The sequence below is a fragment of the Adiantum capillus-veneris genome, chromosome 24, assembly GCF_014529385.1.
Source record: "Adiantum capillus-veneris isolate H3 chromosome 24, ASM1452938v2, whole genome shotgun sequence".
Classification (NCBI taxonomy): Eukaryota; Viridiplantae; Streptophyta; class Polypodiopsida; order Polypodiales; family Pteridaceae; genus Adiantum; species Adiantum capillus-veneris.
Genome location: NC_140954.1, coordinates 131,778,833 through 131,792,058, shown reverse-complemented (window position 1 = coordinate 131,792,058; position 13,226 = coordinate 131,778,833). Strand labels below are relative to the sequence as shown.

The 13,226-nt window shown below is 40.1% G+C and overlaps 1 protein-coding gene and 1 pseudogene across 3 annotated transcripts; both read right to left on the bottom strand.

Moving 5' to 3' along the window:
- Positions 1-9,319: 9,319 nt before the first annotated feature.
- Positions 9,320-10,315, bottom strand: LOC147427155 (uncharacterized; annotated as a pseudogene).
- Positions 10,275-12,946, bottom strand: POP4 (ribonuclease P family protein). 3 transcript variants are annotated; one of them, XM_086498692.1, is made up of 7 exons: positions 12,631-12,937; positions 12,449-12,564; positions 12,096-12,370; positions 11,356-11,424; positions 11,217-11,275; positions 11,036-11,137; positions 10,275-10,929 (listed from the first exon to the last, which is right to left on the bottom strand). In XM_086498692.1, the coding sequence occupies exons 1-7, from the start codon at positions 12,767-12,769 to the stop codon at positions 10,820-10,822; spliced, it is 870 nt and encodes a 289-aa protein (XP_086354818.1). In that variant the 5' UTR covers positions 12,770-12,937; the 3' UTR covers positions 10,275-10,819. The 3 variants fall into 3 exon arrangements, with proteins under 3 accessions (XP_086354818.1, XP_086354817.1, XP_086354816.1); XM_086498691.1 differs by having other exon boundaries at positions 10,275-10,410; positions 12,096-12,564; positions 12,631-12,946; XM_086498690.1 differs by having other exon boundaries at positions 12,096-12,564; positions 12,631-12,943.
- Positions 12,947-13,226: the final 280 nt, after the last annotated feature.

Sequence of the window (13,226 nt, the reverse complement as noted above, 5' to 3'; positions counted from 1 at the left end):
AAACTGCTATTGGCTACCTTATTTATGTATGCAAAACGAGGTCGGATATTCAATTTGCAGTCTCACAGGTCAGCAAATTTATGCATAACCAAGGGTCTAAGCATTGGCAGGCTATCAAGAGGATTTTTTGCTACTTGAGTGGCACTTTACAACTTGGCTTGTTTTATCCCAAAGGGGGGTCATTGTCGCCAAATTTACAATCTTTTTTGGACTTAGATTGGGCTGGTTGTTTTGACATGCGACTGTCCACGAGTGGTTTTTATTTCATGCTCGGCAGTTCATGTATCTCATGGTTGAGCAAGAAGAAATCTACTATGGCCACTTCTAGTTATGAGGCTGAGTACATGGCAGTCTTCACAGCTATGATTGAGTGTGTATGACTCAGAGGCCTTATGGCTGATTTGGGTGTTGGACAGGACACTGTCAATACTATCTACATTGACAGTCGGAGTGCTTTGGCAGTTGCGAGGAACCCAATTTTTCACGCTCACACAAAGCTTCCTTCGTCTTCTCCAAGGTGTGCGTATTTTCCTACAATCCTAATTCCAACAGTATTGAAAAGCCCCGAATCAAAAGTGTGGAAACTAATGCTTTTGTCAAGATTGCTTCTCATTTCTCATTTCTTTGTTGATGTCTCTTATAGGTTAGATCTACCATTTCATTTGTACATTCATAATAATTTTCACATAAAACATCTAAAATCTTGTCAAGGACACCTACCCTCTCATCCAACCTATGAAGATCCTCCTATACTTGTTGATCAAGTAAGAGCAACTTGTAACTGCACAGATTGTTGACCATGAGACCAAGACTACACACATTTGCAAGTTTTGTAATAGATATCTGTTAACTCTTAAGGGTCACTTAAGAGAAGATGTCCATTGGATGCTTGAAAATTTCTTTCGCAATTTTTTTGACACTCTTTTTGTTGTTCTCCACAAACAAGTTAATGGCTCTGGTCATTGCATGTGGTTGTTATCAGCATACGTAGAAAATAGCTGAATGTTGTAATGATTATTTGCTTTGTTGCTTTGATAATTTAGTGGTCAACTAATTGTGGGAGCAATGTTTTTGTAGATAGAAATTTTGGAAGTTGAGAAGAAGACTGCAAAGTTCAATTACTTTAGCTCAATAATCAAGCCTCGGCTCCAATTGTTGGCAGTGCACCTTTATGTAACAAGAGGGGACTCTAATTTTTGGCACTAAACTACTTTTTAACAAATATCAAACACCCAAAATGTAATATGTAACGTGTGTTGCACACGTGGGGATTATATTTAAGCCAATAGCCATGTGATTTTTCTCTCTCCTTCTCTAACATATTCTTTGTGTGCAATTTAGTCACCATCTCCTTCTCTACACTCTCTTTACACGTCCATGTATATATTTACAAGTATGTGTGTGTATCAAGAAGATGTCATAAACTTGATTGTTTATGTTTCTTACAAAGAGATGATGAGAGATGTAAGGAGCATGTGTGTAATTGGAGCTTAGAGAAGGTTTTTGGCTTCCCCTTTTGACAACAATGGGAGCTTCCAACAAGGTTAAGAAAACCTAATTTTAAGAAAAACTATGGACATCTTTCTCAAAATTAGGCAACTTTATTGTTTTGCTTTCAAGTGGTGTTTGAGGTCTATTGTTGGTGAGATTGTTTGCTTTTGAAACTCAAGCCCATTTCTCTATTGAGCCTATAAATCCTTACATTTCCATTCTCAATCAAGTTTTTAAACAATTGTCACTATTTAGTGTGTGTACAATGTATGTCATTGTATTACCCTTTACGTCAGTGTTTGGGAAAAGTGTGCCTCAGCTTAGCCTTGAGCCGGTTGCAAAATCAAAGTAGACGGTTAAGGGGAGGGCAAGAAGGAGAGAATTTCGCTTAAAATACATGGAAAATAGTGTAATTTTGCAAAAAAAACTGGCTAGTATTGTAAAACTTCTGGTTCAGATTTGTCTTGGAGGGATTTTTGTATGTTTGTGAAAATGATTTTTTCGAACACTGCTTTACGTAGATGATGTAATCGGGATGTAATCATTGTCAATTTGTAACAAAGTTGAGAAACCACCATACAAGTGGAAAGACCTCTCATCACCTTAGATTCTCTACTCGCATAGTGACTACATGTAATTTAGATAAGTTTAAGAGGATTGTCTTGTACACATGGAAAGCAAAGAAAAAGGGTGAGTGTATGAAAAAAAGTCTACAAAGCACTATTAGTCGACCACCATAGAAGCACAACATCGTCGCCACCACAAGACCGGAAGCTATCCAAACGTAAGAAAAGGATCAACAAATTATGGGAGGAAAACCTCCCATCATTGGAACTCTTATGGCCTTGTCATGGGGAATGGACAAGTCAATCTCAAAGTTGGTCAACACACTAAAAAGCCTATGCACTTACTTTGTCTACATCGCCTTAAGCTAGAGGCCCAAATGAAGCCTATCAAGCAATGGAAAACGGAAAAATGGACTAAGGACTTGGAATGGAACCAAAACTTGAGCAGATGCAAAGAATAGAACTCTCATTGAATTTTATGTCGAAAGAAGAAGCTTATCACAGGAGGAGTCGCAAAGGGCCTAGGATCCAAATGAAGGTAAGTGGCCGGCAATTGAATGTTGGGTGTAAGCACGACTATAGAAGGTGTTGGCAAGGAGCCATGACCTGTAGCATAAATTGAGAGAGAGAGAGAGAGAGAGAGAGAGAGAGAGAGAGAGAGAGAGCTCAACAGCTTGAAAAACATGCTATTGTATTCATCTCTTTGTTGTAAACCTTACAAGGTATATAACCAAACTTGCCATGCACACTTCTACAAATAACTGACTCTTAACTGCATGCCTTGTGAGGCTCGTTCCCACGGGCTTGGAAACCTAACAATTCCCACCCTCTCATGATACCTCGAGTTTTTGGTGTACTTGTCAACCATGAGTTTTAGGTTCTCTCACAACCAAGGATTTCTGGTGTATCCATAACCTGGTGCTATGATTGTAAACCCACCCTTGAATAGATAGTGTGTAGGTCAAAAAATTAGCTACCAAAAATGGAGTTTTTGGTTCACTTCCAAACCTTGGGTTTAAGGTGTACCCAGTAACCTCATGAAAAGTATGACAAAATAGGACTTGAGCAAAAACTGATAATTTGGGAGGTCTTACCACTCATGTGTGGTAGTGTCTATAGCCCGTACAATTTATTTTGACTAAAAACAAAAAAAACCATGAAAAGAGTTGAATTAAAAAGCTTCATTGTCAACAGAATACATTGGAGGTTCCATATCTCCCTCAATCATGTGAATTTGATTTTTACCCTTTTGAAATCATCTATTTGACGAATGATTTGTTTTACCACAGTGAACACAAGGATTCTTCTTGGAAGAGTCTTTTGTCTGATGATTGTTGGGCCCACAAATGGCACAATATCTGGTACCACTGAATGATCGAGATGAACTTGAGGTAGCAGCACAATTAGTGACTGCATAGGCATTGGAAGTATCAGAAGAACTGATGGGGGATACTGCATTGGAGACTGTATATTTACTAGGAATAATAGGAGAATTGGTATGGGGTACCCTTCATTCTTCTTCTTGTAATGAATTGATAATACCATCCAAGAAGGGCAACGGATCTTTATCCTTTAAAATAGTACCAATCTGATGGAATTTATCAGGCAAACATTTTAACAAAATGGCTATGAGATCTTGTTCTGATACTGGGGCTTAACAAGTCGAGTTTAATGCTCTTCAGTCGGTTAACTAAAGATGTAATATTTTCATCAGCACGCATAGCAAGAGAATACAACTCCATCTTTAGACTGTATCCAGGCAGCATTGGTAGATTGCATGTCATCCAGATAATGAATAAAATCATCTTGGAGAGATGTCAGAATTATACCTAATGCTTGCTAGTCCTTGCGTTGTTGCTTGGTAGATAACGCTCTGGTAACTGCAGTAAATGTGCCTGATTCGTTGGCTGATAGCGGCTTGACGCCACTCCACAAATTCTTGCGCATTAGATATCCCTTCACTTTGATTTGCCACGTATGAAAGCCGGATCCGTTGCATTTGTCGACTTTTGATGCCATAGGGATTGTGGGTTTTAAACTTTGAGCAAAGAATTACCGATATGCTGAAAATTTGGAATTCACAGTATTTTGTAAGCTTTCGTAACACTTTCGTAACACTCCCCTTGTGCTATTACCAATTATTGAGCACCATGTATTGAAACGAGGGTGTAAGGCTCTTGAGTACCAAACTGCCGGTGTGACAGTGTGAATGGGCTCTCAATTAAAGCCAAGGGCTCAAATGAGGTGGCCAACTGGTAATCGATAGTGTGAAACACTAAAAAAAGAAACAAGTAATTCCTTTGCAGCAACAACAGTCGCCGACCTGCACGTGCCTTTGAGTGTTTGTAGTTGACGATGACAGCCAAAATCGGGCTTGATCCTGTGTTGAGAGCTCACCAACACAGCAAGGTGAACAGTTGGATGGCGGTTTGGAGAAATTTTGAGCACATTGAGCAACACGCTTCCTTCTCTACATGAGGCTTCCTGCGATTATTGTCAAGCACAAGCGTTGGGTGTGAGCACGACTATGAAGGGTGTTGGTGAGGAGCCATGGCGTGCAACAAAAATTGAGAGAGAGAGAGAGAGAGAGAGAGAGAGAGAGAGCTCGACAACTTGAAAAACAAATTACACGCTATTGTATTCATCTCTTTGTAAACCTTACAAGGTATATAACCAAACTTTCCATGCACACTTCTACAAATAACTGACTCTTAACTACATGCCTTATGAGGCTTGTTCCCATGGGCTTGGAAACCTGTCTGGAAACCTAACATTGAAGCCAATACATTAGAGCCACCCATGAAGAAAGACACAAAGGCTTTGCAGTTCTTGCATTGTATAAAGGGGGGGAGGGGGGGCTCATCTCTTCCCAAGATAGCTCCATTGGAAGTTGAAGCCGACCCCGTGAAACTACTAGAAAGCCGGGCATAGAGGTTTTGCAGGTACATTTTAGAATTTAGGTCGTGATTTTCATTGGCCTATTATGTGCATTGATAAAAAGCAATATGAGATCTTGGGAGCACATTTCAATGGATTTTCTAATTGGTTTTTCACTTATAATCACAAGCATGATATGGTGTGGATTGTTATTAATCACTTTTTAAAGCAAATATGTTTCATTTCTTGCAAGAAAACTCTCACAGTCAATGAAGCTGCACTTTTGTTTCTTAAATTTGTATTTTCACATCATGGTCTTCCTAATGATTTTAGATAGAAATTCAAAGTTTTACAATGCTTTCTGAACCACTTTATTTGAAATCTTAGCACTATACTTGGTTTTACTTCTTTATTTTATTATGAATCAAATCGACAAATAGAAGTAACTAACCATACCATTATTGAAATACATGTATTCTCGACCACCCAAATGGAATGAGTACTTGTATATTTTGCAATGTGTATACAATAACATTAGTACTCATTGTGAGTCACCATTAAGACTTGTACGCGGTTATTCACTTCATATACCTACATTTCATATAACACTATACCTACTACTTTTAAATTTTTCATTGACTTTCATGAGATTTAAGATAGTGCTTAGTCTCCAATTAAACATTCACAAGAACAATATACTAACCATGCCAATAGGCATAGGAAAGCACATGTTTTTAAACAAGGAGAGTATGTTATATTGCATATTGAAAAGCGCCAAATCAAAAGTGTGGAAACTAATGCTTTTGTCAAGCTTTCTTCTCATTTCTCAATTCTTTGTTGATGTCTCTTATTAGATTCACCATTTCATTTGTGCATCATAATAATTTTCACATAAACATCTAAAACCTTTTCAAGGACCCCTACCCTCTCATTCAATCTAAGAAGATCCACCTATACTTGTTGATAACTGAGAGCAACTTGTACCTGCACAGATTGTTGACCATGAGATCACAACTACACACATTTGCAAGGACTGTAATATATATCTTCTAACTTTCTAAGGGGCACCTAAGAGAAGATGTCCGTTGGATGCCTAAAATGTTCTTTCGCAATTTTTTTGACATTCTCTTTGTCATTGTTCACAAACAAGTTGATGTCTCTAAAAGTGAGGACATTGTCTATCCTTGATGAGAGGAATGTTATGATATTGTTTTCTCACGACGACTTTCGTGTTGCATGTGGTTGTTATCAACATACGTAGAAAATAGTTGAACATTGTAATGATTATTTGCTTTGTTGCTTTAATGATTTTGTGGTTAACTAATTGTGAGAGCAATGTTTTTGTAAAAAGCGTATCTAGAAGTTGAGAAGAAGACTGCAAAGTTCAATTACTTTAGTTCAATAATCAAGTTGCATTGCCAACAGTGGAGCTGAGACTTTAATTTTTGGCACTAAACTACTTTTCAACATATACCAACAAACACCCAAAATGTAAAGTGTGTTGTGCACGCGGGGATTATATTTAAGCCAATAGCCATGTGATTCTTCTCTCTCCTTTTCTAACATATTCTTTGTGCGCACCATCTCCTTCTCTTACACCTTTTACACTCTCCTTACAGGTCCATGTCTATGTCTTCATATGTGTATACATGTATCAAGAAGATGTCATAAACTTGATTGTTTATGTTTTTACAAAGAGATGGTGAGCAATGTGAGCATGTGTGTAATTGGAGCTTAGAGAAGGTTTTTGGCATCCCATTCTGACAACAATTGGAGCTTCCAACAAGGTTAAGAAAACCTCTAGAATTTCAAGCAAAACTGTGGACATCCTTCTCAAAATTGGGCAACTTTGTTGTTTTGCTTTGACGTGGTGTTTGAGCTCTACTTTGGTGAGATCTCTTGCTTTTGAAACTCAATCCCTTTTTTCTATTGAGCCTATGAATCCTTGAATCCCCATTCTCAATCAAGTTTTTGAGCAATTGTCACTATTTAGATTATTTACTAAGTATGTCATTGTATTACTTTACATACATAATGTAATCATCTATGTAACGAAGTTGAGAAACCACAATTGGAAAGACCTCTCATCGCCTTAGATTATCCACTCACAAAGTGGTTACCTATAACTTAGATAAGTTTTGAGACGATTGGCTTCTACACATGGAAGGCAAAGGAAAAGAGTGAGTGTATGACAAAAAGTCTACAAACCACTATTAATCGACCACCACAAAAGCACAACGTAGTCGCCAGAAGACCGGAAGCTATCCAAATGCAAGCAAAGGATGAACAAACTCTGGCAAACAAACCTCCCATCATTGGATTACAGGTCATCCATTACTTGGATTAAGCAAATTAACTCTTGAAGCAAGGGAAATTTTGAGAAGCCAAGGCCAGCATTTCAAGTTATCTTTGAACAACCTTATCATGGAGAATGGATCTCAAACTTGGCCAACACACTAAAAAGCCTATGCACTCACTTGGTCTACATCAAGGATCTAGCTGATCAAGATGATAGTAGCCATCCTCCTCAAGGCTCAACCTCAAAATTACAATCAAATTGTCATAGCTTTAAACAGAGGAGCTATCAATTGTCATAGCTTTAACAATTGGGGGATATCATGAAGTCCCACCAAGCACAAGAAAGGTAAACAAGGTCGTCTACAGTAGACGAGGGCACTGCCTTAAAGTAAAAGCTAAAATTGCTGGCTCAAAGTGTTATTAAATTATGCTTGGCAATTCATAGTAGTAAATGAAATAAATTGTGATCTGGGTTATGGAAGATATGTGGTTTACAGTAGTAACTTATTGAAAAGTGTGGTGCAGGAAAGGAAGTATTCAAGATCTGAACCAATATGACCCACTCCTCAAGTGTTGCATGTTACTCTTGCTGAGAGAATTTCCTGAGAACAGCGTTGCAAAATGACTATTTATTGCATTGTGTCCTAACATTTGCAACCTTTCCAGCAAGAAGGGAAATACACATTACGAGGGTTACAATCGAAAACCTTTTCCTACCATTTTACGTGTTCACTAAGGTCATCGTTGCGCTGGCTGCTGTAACTCAAGCATGATTCGACCTATGAGCAAAAATTCGCATTGTCACACTGAGTTAACCTTCCTTGAGTAGTTTAAGGAAAGTCCCTTAAGGCGCGAGGTATTGAATTCTTTGAGAGGTTTGTGTGCAATGGTCTCACACTTTGACATGTTGAGCTAAAGTATAGAATGTTCCCTAACCTCGAGCTAGATTTTTTGGGCGAAAAAAACACCTTAAAAAATGAACAAATTCTAACACAAAATAATAGGTATCATAAAATCTGAATCTCAAGGCATTTGCTTTGTATTGATTCATTGCCTTAAGGGCTTGAAATGCAATAATTCAACCTTTGTGAGGATGGTCTGTTTTTCCTTGTTATTGGTTCACATGTAGTTGATGGTAGGTAGCATTACTGCCCTCGCCACTGCAACCAACCAAGGCAATTCTCAACATGGAAAATCACCAAATTCAAGGCTCAGCTATGCCACGCAAGCCCGCCTTGGTTTCTAGTGAAGGGGCAAATCAAAGGTCTTGAAAGTGAGCTAGAAGCCACCGATTCCGTACATCTATCAACCCAAAATGTATTCGGCTCTAAACAGTCTGATTCTGTGGTCATTGGGTCAACTAAGTTCACAGACCAATTGACAAACTTGAAGACTTGGTGGAAAGATGTTCACGATGCTTACAAATTAAACAGGACTCTGACACATGGGGTTATTGTACAAGTCCTATTTTTACAGTACACTTGGGACCAAGTGGCCAGATCGAGAAAGTTACGATTGATAAGAAAGAAACTCAAAGGCGAGATGATGTCATTCCAGGTTTTGACAGTAGTGGCAACAAGGAACAAGCTCAACAAAAGGTATTGCTAGCCCGAAGCATTGCAAAGGATATGGAGTCAGGAAAGATGGATCTTAACAGACATAGCACTGTGTTCACAATGGTACAACACCCACGTAATATGAGAGTTCTACTGGCCGTCAAAAGTTGCTAAAGCAGATTGATGTTAACGTGCACAGAGTTGCTCCTATTTTGAAGTGGACTGTGATCAACTGGTACATTATTTCTGTGAGCACTTGAAATTGGACCTTCAAAAATGAAGGACCATACGAGACAATGGAGAACCTGGATTGAGGCAGCAGGCTTATTAAGATAGGTGTGGGCATGGGTTGGAAACAAAAATGTATTTTGTGACCACTTGGTGGACCTTCCAAAAATGAACCACCATACGTGAGACAAATTAGCTAAAGGGAGAGAATCTCACATGATGGAGAACCAAGATTGAGGCTTATAATTAAGTTAGGTGAGGGCATCGCCTTCATTCCACACGATGAATTGAATTTGCACTCAATGGAAGAATTACAATTGAATTCAAATTTAAGGGTGTGTGCAGATTTACATTACAAGAAAGCTCTTAGGCTCAATAATGTTACAAAGAGGAATTAACCAGCTTAATTAAGCTTCAAGACGTTGTAAAACTTGGAAAAAGGCGAGGGCTATGGTGGGGTGAAGGATTTGAGGATTTAGTTGGATGTAGCGGCAGTACAATGCATGCAGCTCATCGTGCTGTCCAATCAGCTGGTGACACCGCACCAGCTCTTCAATCGACTCTTCGAAATCTAGCAGGAGGTCCTCAGAATAGCATACCATGGTTGCGCCATCCGCATCCATCATTGCATTATCATACTACATGACATGCTCATCCTCATCATCATCGTTATGGGCACCTGTGTCACGTGCATGGTGTGCATCCACGTCATCCTCGGCGCATGCTCTGTCAGCATGACCCTGTCCTACGGCGATGCCATCCGCCTGTTCAAAGCTGTGCCCTGCAGTCCTGTGGCCGCAACAGTCAGACTCATCACATGAATTTGCATCTCGCTCATGCCATCTGTATCTGCACTATAATCAAGCCCTGCAGACAGATTTGCACTATAATGGCTGTAGCTGTCTGAAGACGAGCAGCTGCATTGCCGGCCTGGTGTTACCTGAAAGCTTGCAGAGGACGCCGTGCTGTAGTGGCCCTACTGCGACTGAATGCTGTATGTGCTGCAGTGAATGCAGTCCTGGAGCTTCCTGCTGTGCAGTTGCTGAGCCGGCTGCTGCAGCTGCTCATCACATTGGCTGACGCCGCTTCCACGTCATGCAAGAGGCGATCCCCGTCGCGGATAATCATGTCGAAGCTGCAATTAAAGGACTCTTCACACTCAAAGGGTTCGTACAAAATGTCGTCGCCAAGATGGGCTTGGTTGACCATGTGGTGGATGCGGAAGGAGTCGGTGTGGGGCCGATAAGCGCAGCTCAGCAGGTAACAAGTCTTAACAACAAAAATAGCAATCCAATGCATGCCGTCCACCTAAAAAACATACCCTTGCTCGGCAACTCCCCATTGGCCTGAGGCCCTCTGGCCATGGCGACAAAATTCCTCCCCATAGACCCTGCCTAACAGCAGTGCCAACAAAGGACCATAAGAGGTGCATAGCACCACTTCAAACAAAAAATCCAAATTTATTATAGTAAGTCCAATCATCTTTCTAAGAATTGCTTCAATGCCAATGTTGCACACATCGTGGGGGAAAAAAACAGGTTGTCAATGAATCAATACATGACCACAATACAAAAAACTGCCATACATTAGACACACTCAATAGAGGAAAATTAAAGGAGAAATAAAAGGGACATTCGAATGAGGCATTACCATTGCCATTTTGGGTCATTACAAAATTGACAGCTCTCTCATGCCATTACTGATTTCTCAAGACTAGAAAGGCAGCCTAGCTTTCTGATTGAAAAATGCTGCTCAAGCTGGCCAATCATCGTTGGAAGGCATTTTTACTCCTGATAACCGTGTTCAAGATTTACCAAAAGCAGCCCCCTTGCCACTGGACATACGATCACCATAGACTGTGACACACATATTATCCAAACGAAAAACAAAGACAGAGCTGGTCTTTGGTATTACTGCAAAATGTCAAGCCTTTGACCTGTTAGGAGTTTCCACCAGAGACTACAAACAATCGTAGTCAGCAAATATCACCTTATCACCACATGAAGACAAATAAATTACCTTTAAGTGTGTCGTTCTTTGTAATGAGTGCAAGAGTATTTGCAGTCTCTCTTATCATTATCCCCTCTACGCCTACCTGATTGTCGATCTTAGCTTGCACAACTGTAACAACAATACAAAACCCATAAGTTTGTAGCATCTGAAGGCAGACACATTTGAAAATAGTATATCTTCAATATACCAGCAAGATACGCCCCATGCAAATCCAACTGGAGAACACTGGGTTCAATCATTTTCCCGCTGAACACCTCGTACATGAAAGTCCCATCAGTTATCACATTTTGACTTGTAAATAACAAGACATTTTTCAAAAAGCTTGCCTGCTGTTATGTAGAGCTTCTTTGGCATATGCTCTCCATAATTCATGCATAGGCTGAAAAAGGGAAAATCTGTAAAAGAAAAAGACATTCGATAGCAACATAACACCAATACCATTAGATTTTGAATGAAGTGCTAGTAAAACTGTAGTGAATTGATAATGGGACAGGTCACTCGATATGCATTGTAATCACTAGCCATGTGTAACTTCGACTTCATTCAATGAATAAAAGAAATACTGCAAGGGCTGCCTAGTTGACAGGCCAATGCTTTTGGGAGCGGAACTCTAGTGTCTGTCTCTATGTCTCTTTGTCTAATGTGTTCTCTTTCAAGTTCAAGTTTGTTGTTTCACTTCAGTTCAATGTTGTTGCATTGTTTTGACCACCTTGTCAGGTGACTTGCTGGTTGCATGATGAACCACAACAGTAGTGGAGCACATTATAGCAAAGTCCAAACACATGAGAAAGTGATGCCATGGGCTTTAGGAACCCTTGTTGTCAATTTTGTTCCATTCTATCCCTTAAAAGTTGTACCATAATTTTGATATTCCAAGCATAAAATTCCATGAGATTCCTTTGATGGGTTTGTGTGTTTCAATCTTAACAAGGACAAACTTTGAACTCTAGAGCCTTGAAGGAACGCTAACTGACCCTTGGGAAATTAAAACGCATAAATCAAGCTACATTACCAAAATTTCCCTATAAAATGTGATACTCTATTCTCAAGAACAAACAGGGCTTACTTCTGGTATTCCAGTGGCAAATTATATGATCCTATTAGCTTTTGCTGATGCCTTGACAGATGTTTACTGGAACGATTGGCAAGGCTCTGTATAGCCCTTCTTCTAGCCCTTTCAACTGCTTTTCCATGCCCTGCTGGATTATCTAAAAGTAGAACCCGATCTTGGACCCTACTGTCCAGAACGCCATCTAGATCTCTTACCACTTTTCCACTGTCTTGAACAAGCTCACGAAGGATGGAATCGATAACTAGTCTTCCATTGTCTTCTGTTGTCAGCTGCATTCTCAGAAAAAGCAAAAACTGGTACATTGTGATGATTTGGAGAAAGTGAACTACTTTTTCTGTGTAAGATACCTGCAAACAACTTGCAATCGGGCCATCTATTATAAGCTTGGAAAGCTTGGCATAAGCAGGACCTTGGAAATCCCCTGTTGCAGCTGCTGCTGTTGGTGGTGTTACTGTTGATGTTGCTACAATTGCGGGCAAGTGTTTTTCAGTTCAATTGAAAACCAGCAACGACAACTAGAGAATCTTACCAGGAGGCTTCAAAGAGGAGTTAAGTCGAGGCAGTGGAGTGTTGGTACTCTTCTTGAGGGGTGAAGAAGAGGAGGACAGGCGGCTCTCTAGTGCTTGCAATCGACTCCTCTTCTTGTCCGATAATGACCCATCCGCCATCCGACTATGTGAGTCCCTCCTCCTCCTTCGTGTGTGAGTAGAACGAGAACAACCGATCCTATACTTCGGAGACTGTTGGCAGAACACGTACGCCGGTCGGCTAGCCTCGACGTTGTAAGTCCTGAGCCTGGGGTTTCATAGTCACCCCTCTACTTTGTGGGAATTCCCAAACTAGTCTTGCTTGGTAGGCCTTGCTATATATCATCTACTAGTACGGCCGGCCGCCTTCGGCAGCCTCTCTCTCTCCCCCTCTCCCCCTCACTCATATAAACCGGAACTCACCGAATGCAACAAACTTTGAAACGTGACACTGAAAAACCAGTCTCCTTAATATATAGTATAGATAGAATATAACAGGACATATGCAAATTGACATTTAACATCTAGCACTAAAGGAAACAAGACCGTGACTAACTTGGCAATGGTGGCACTGCTCGAAAGGCATATACATTTAGAA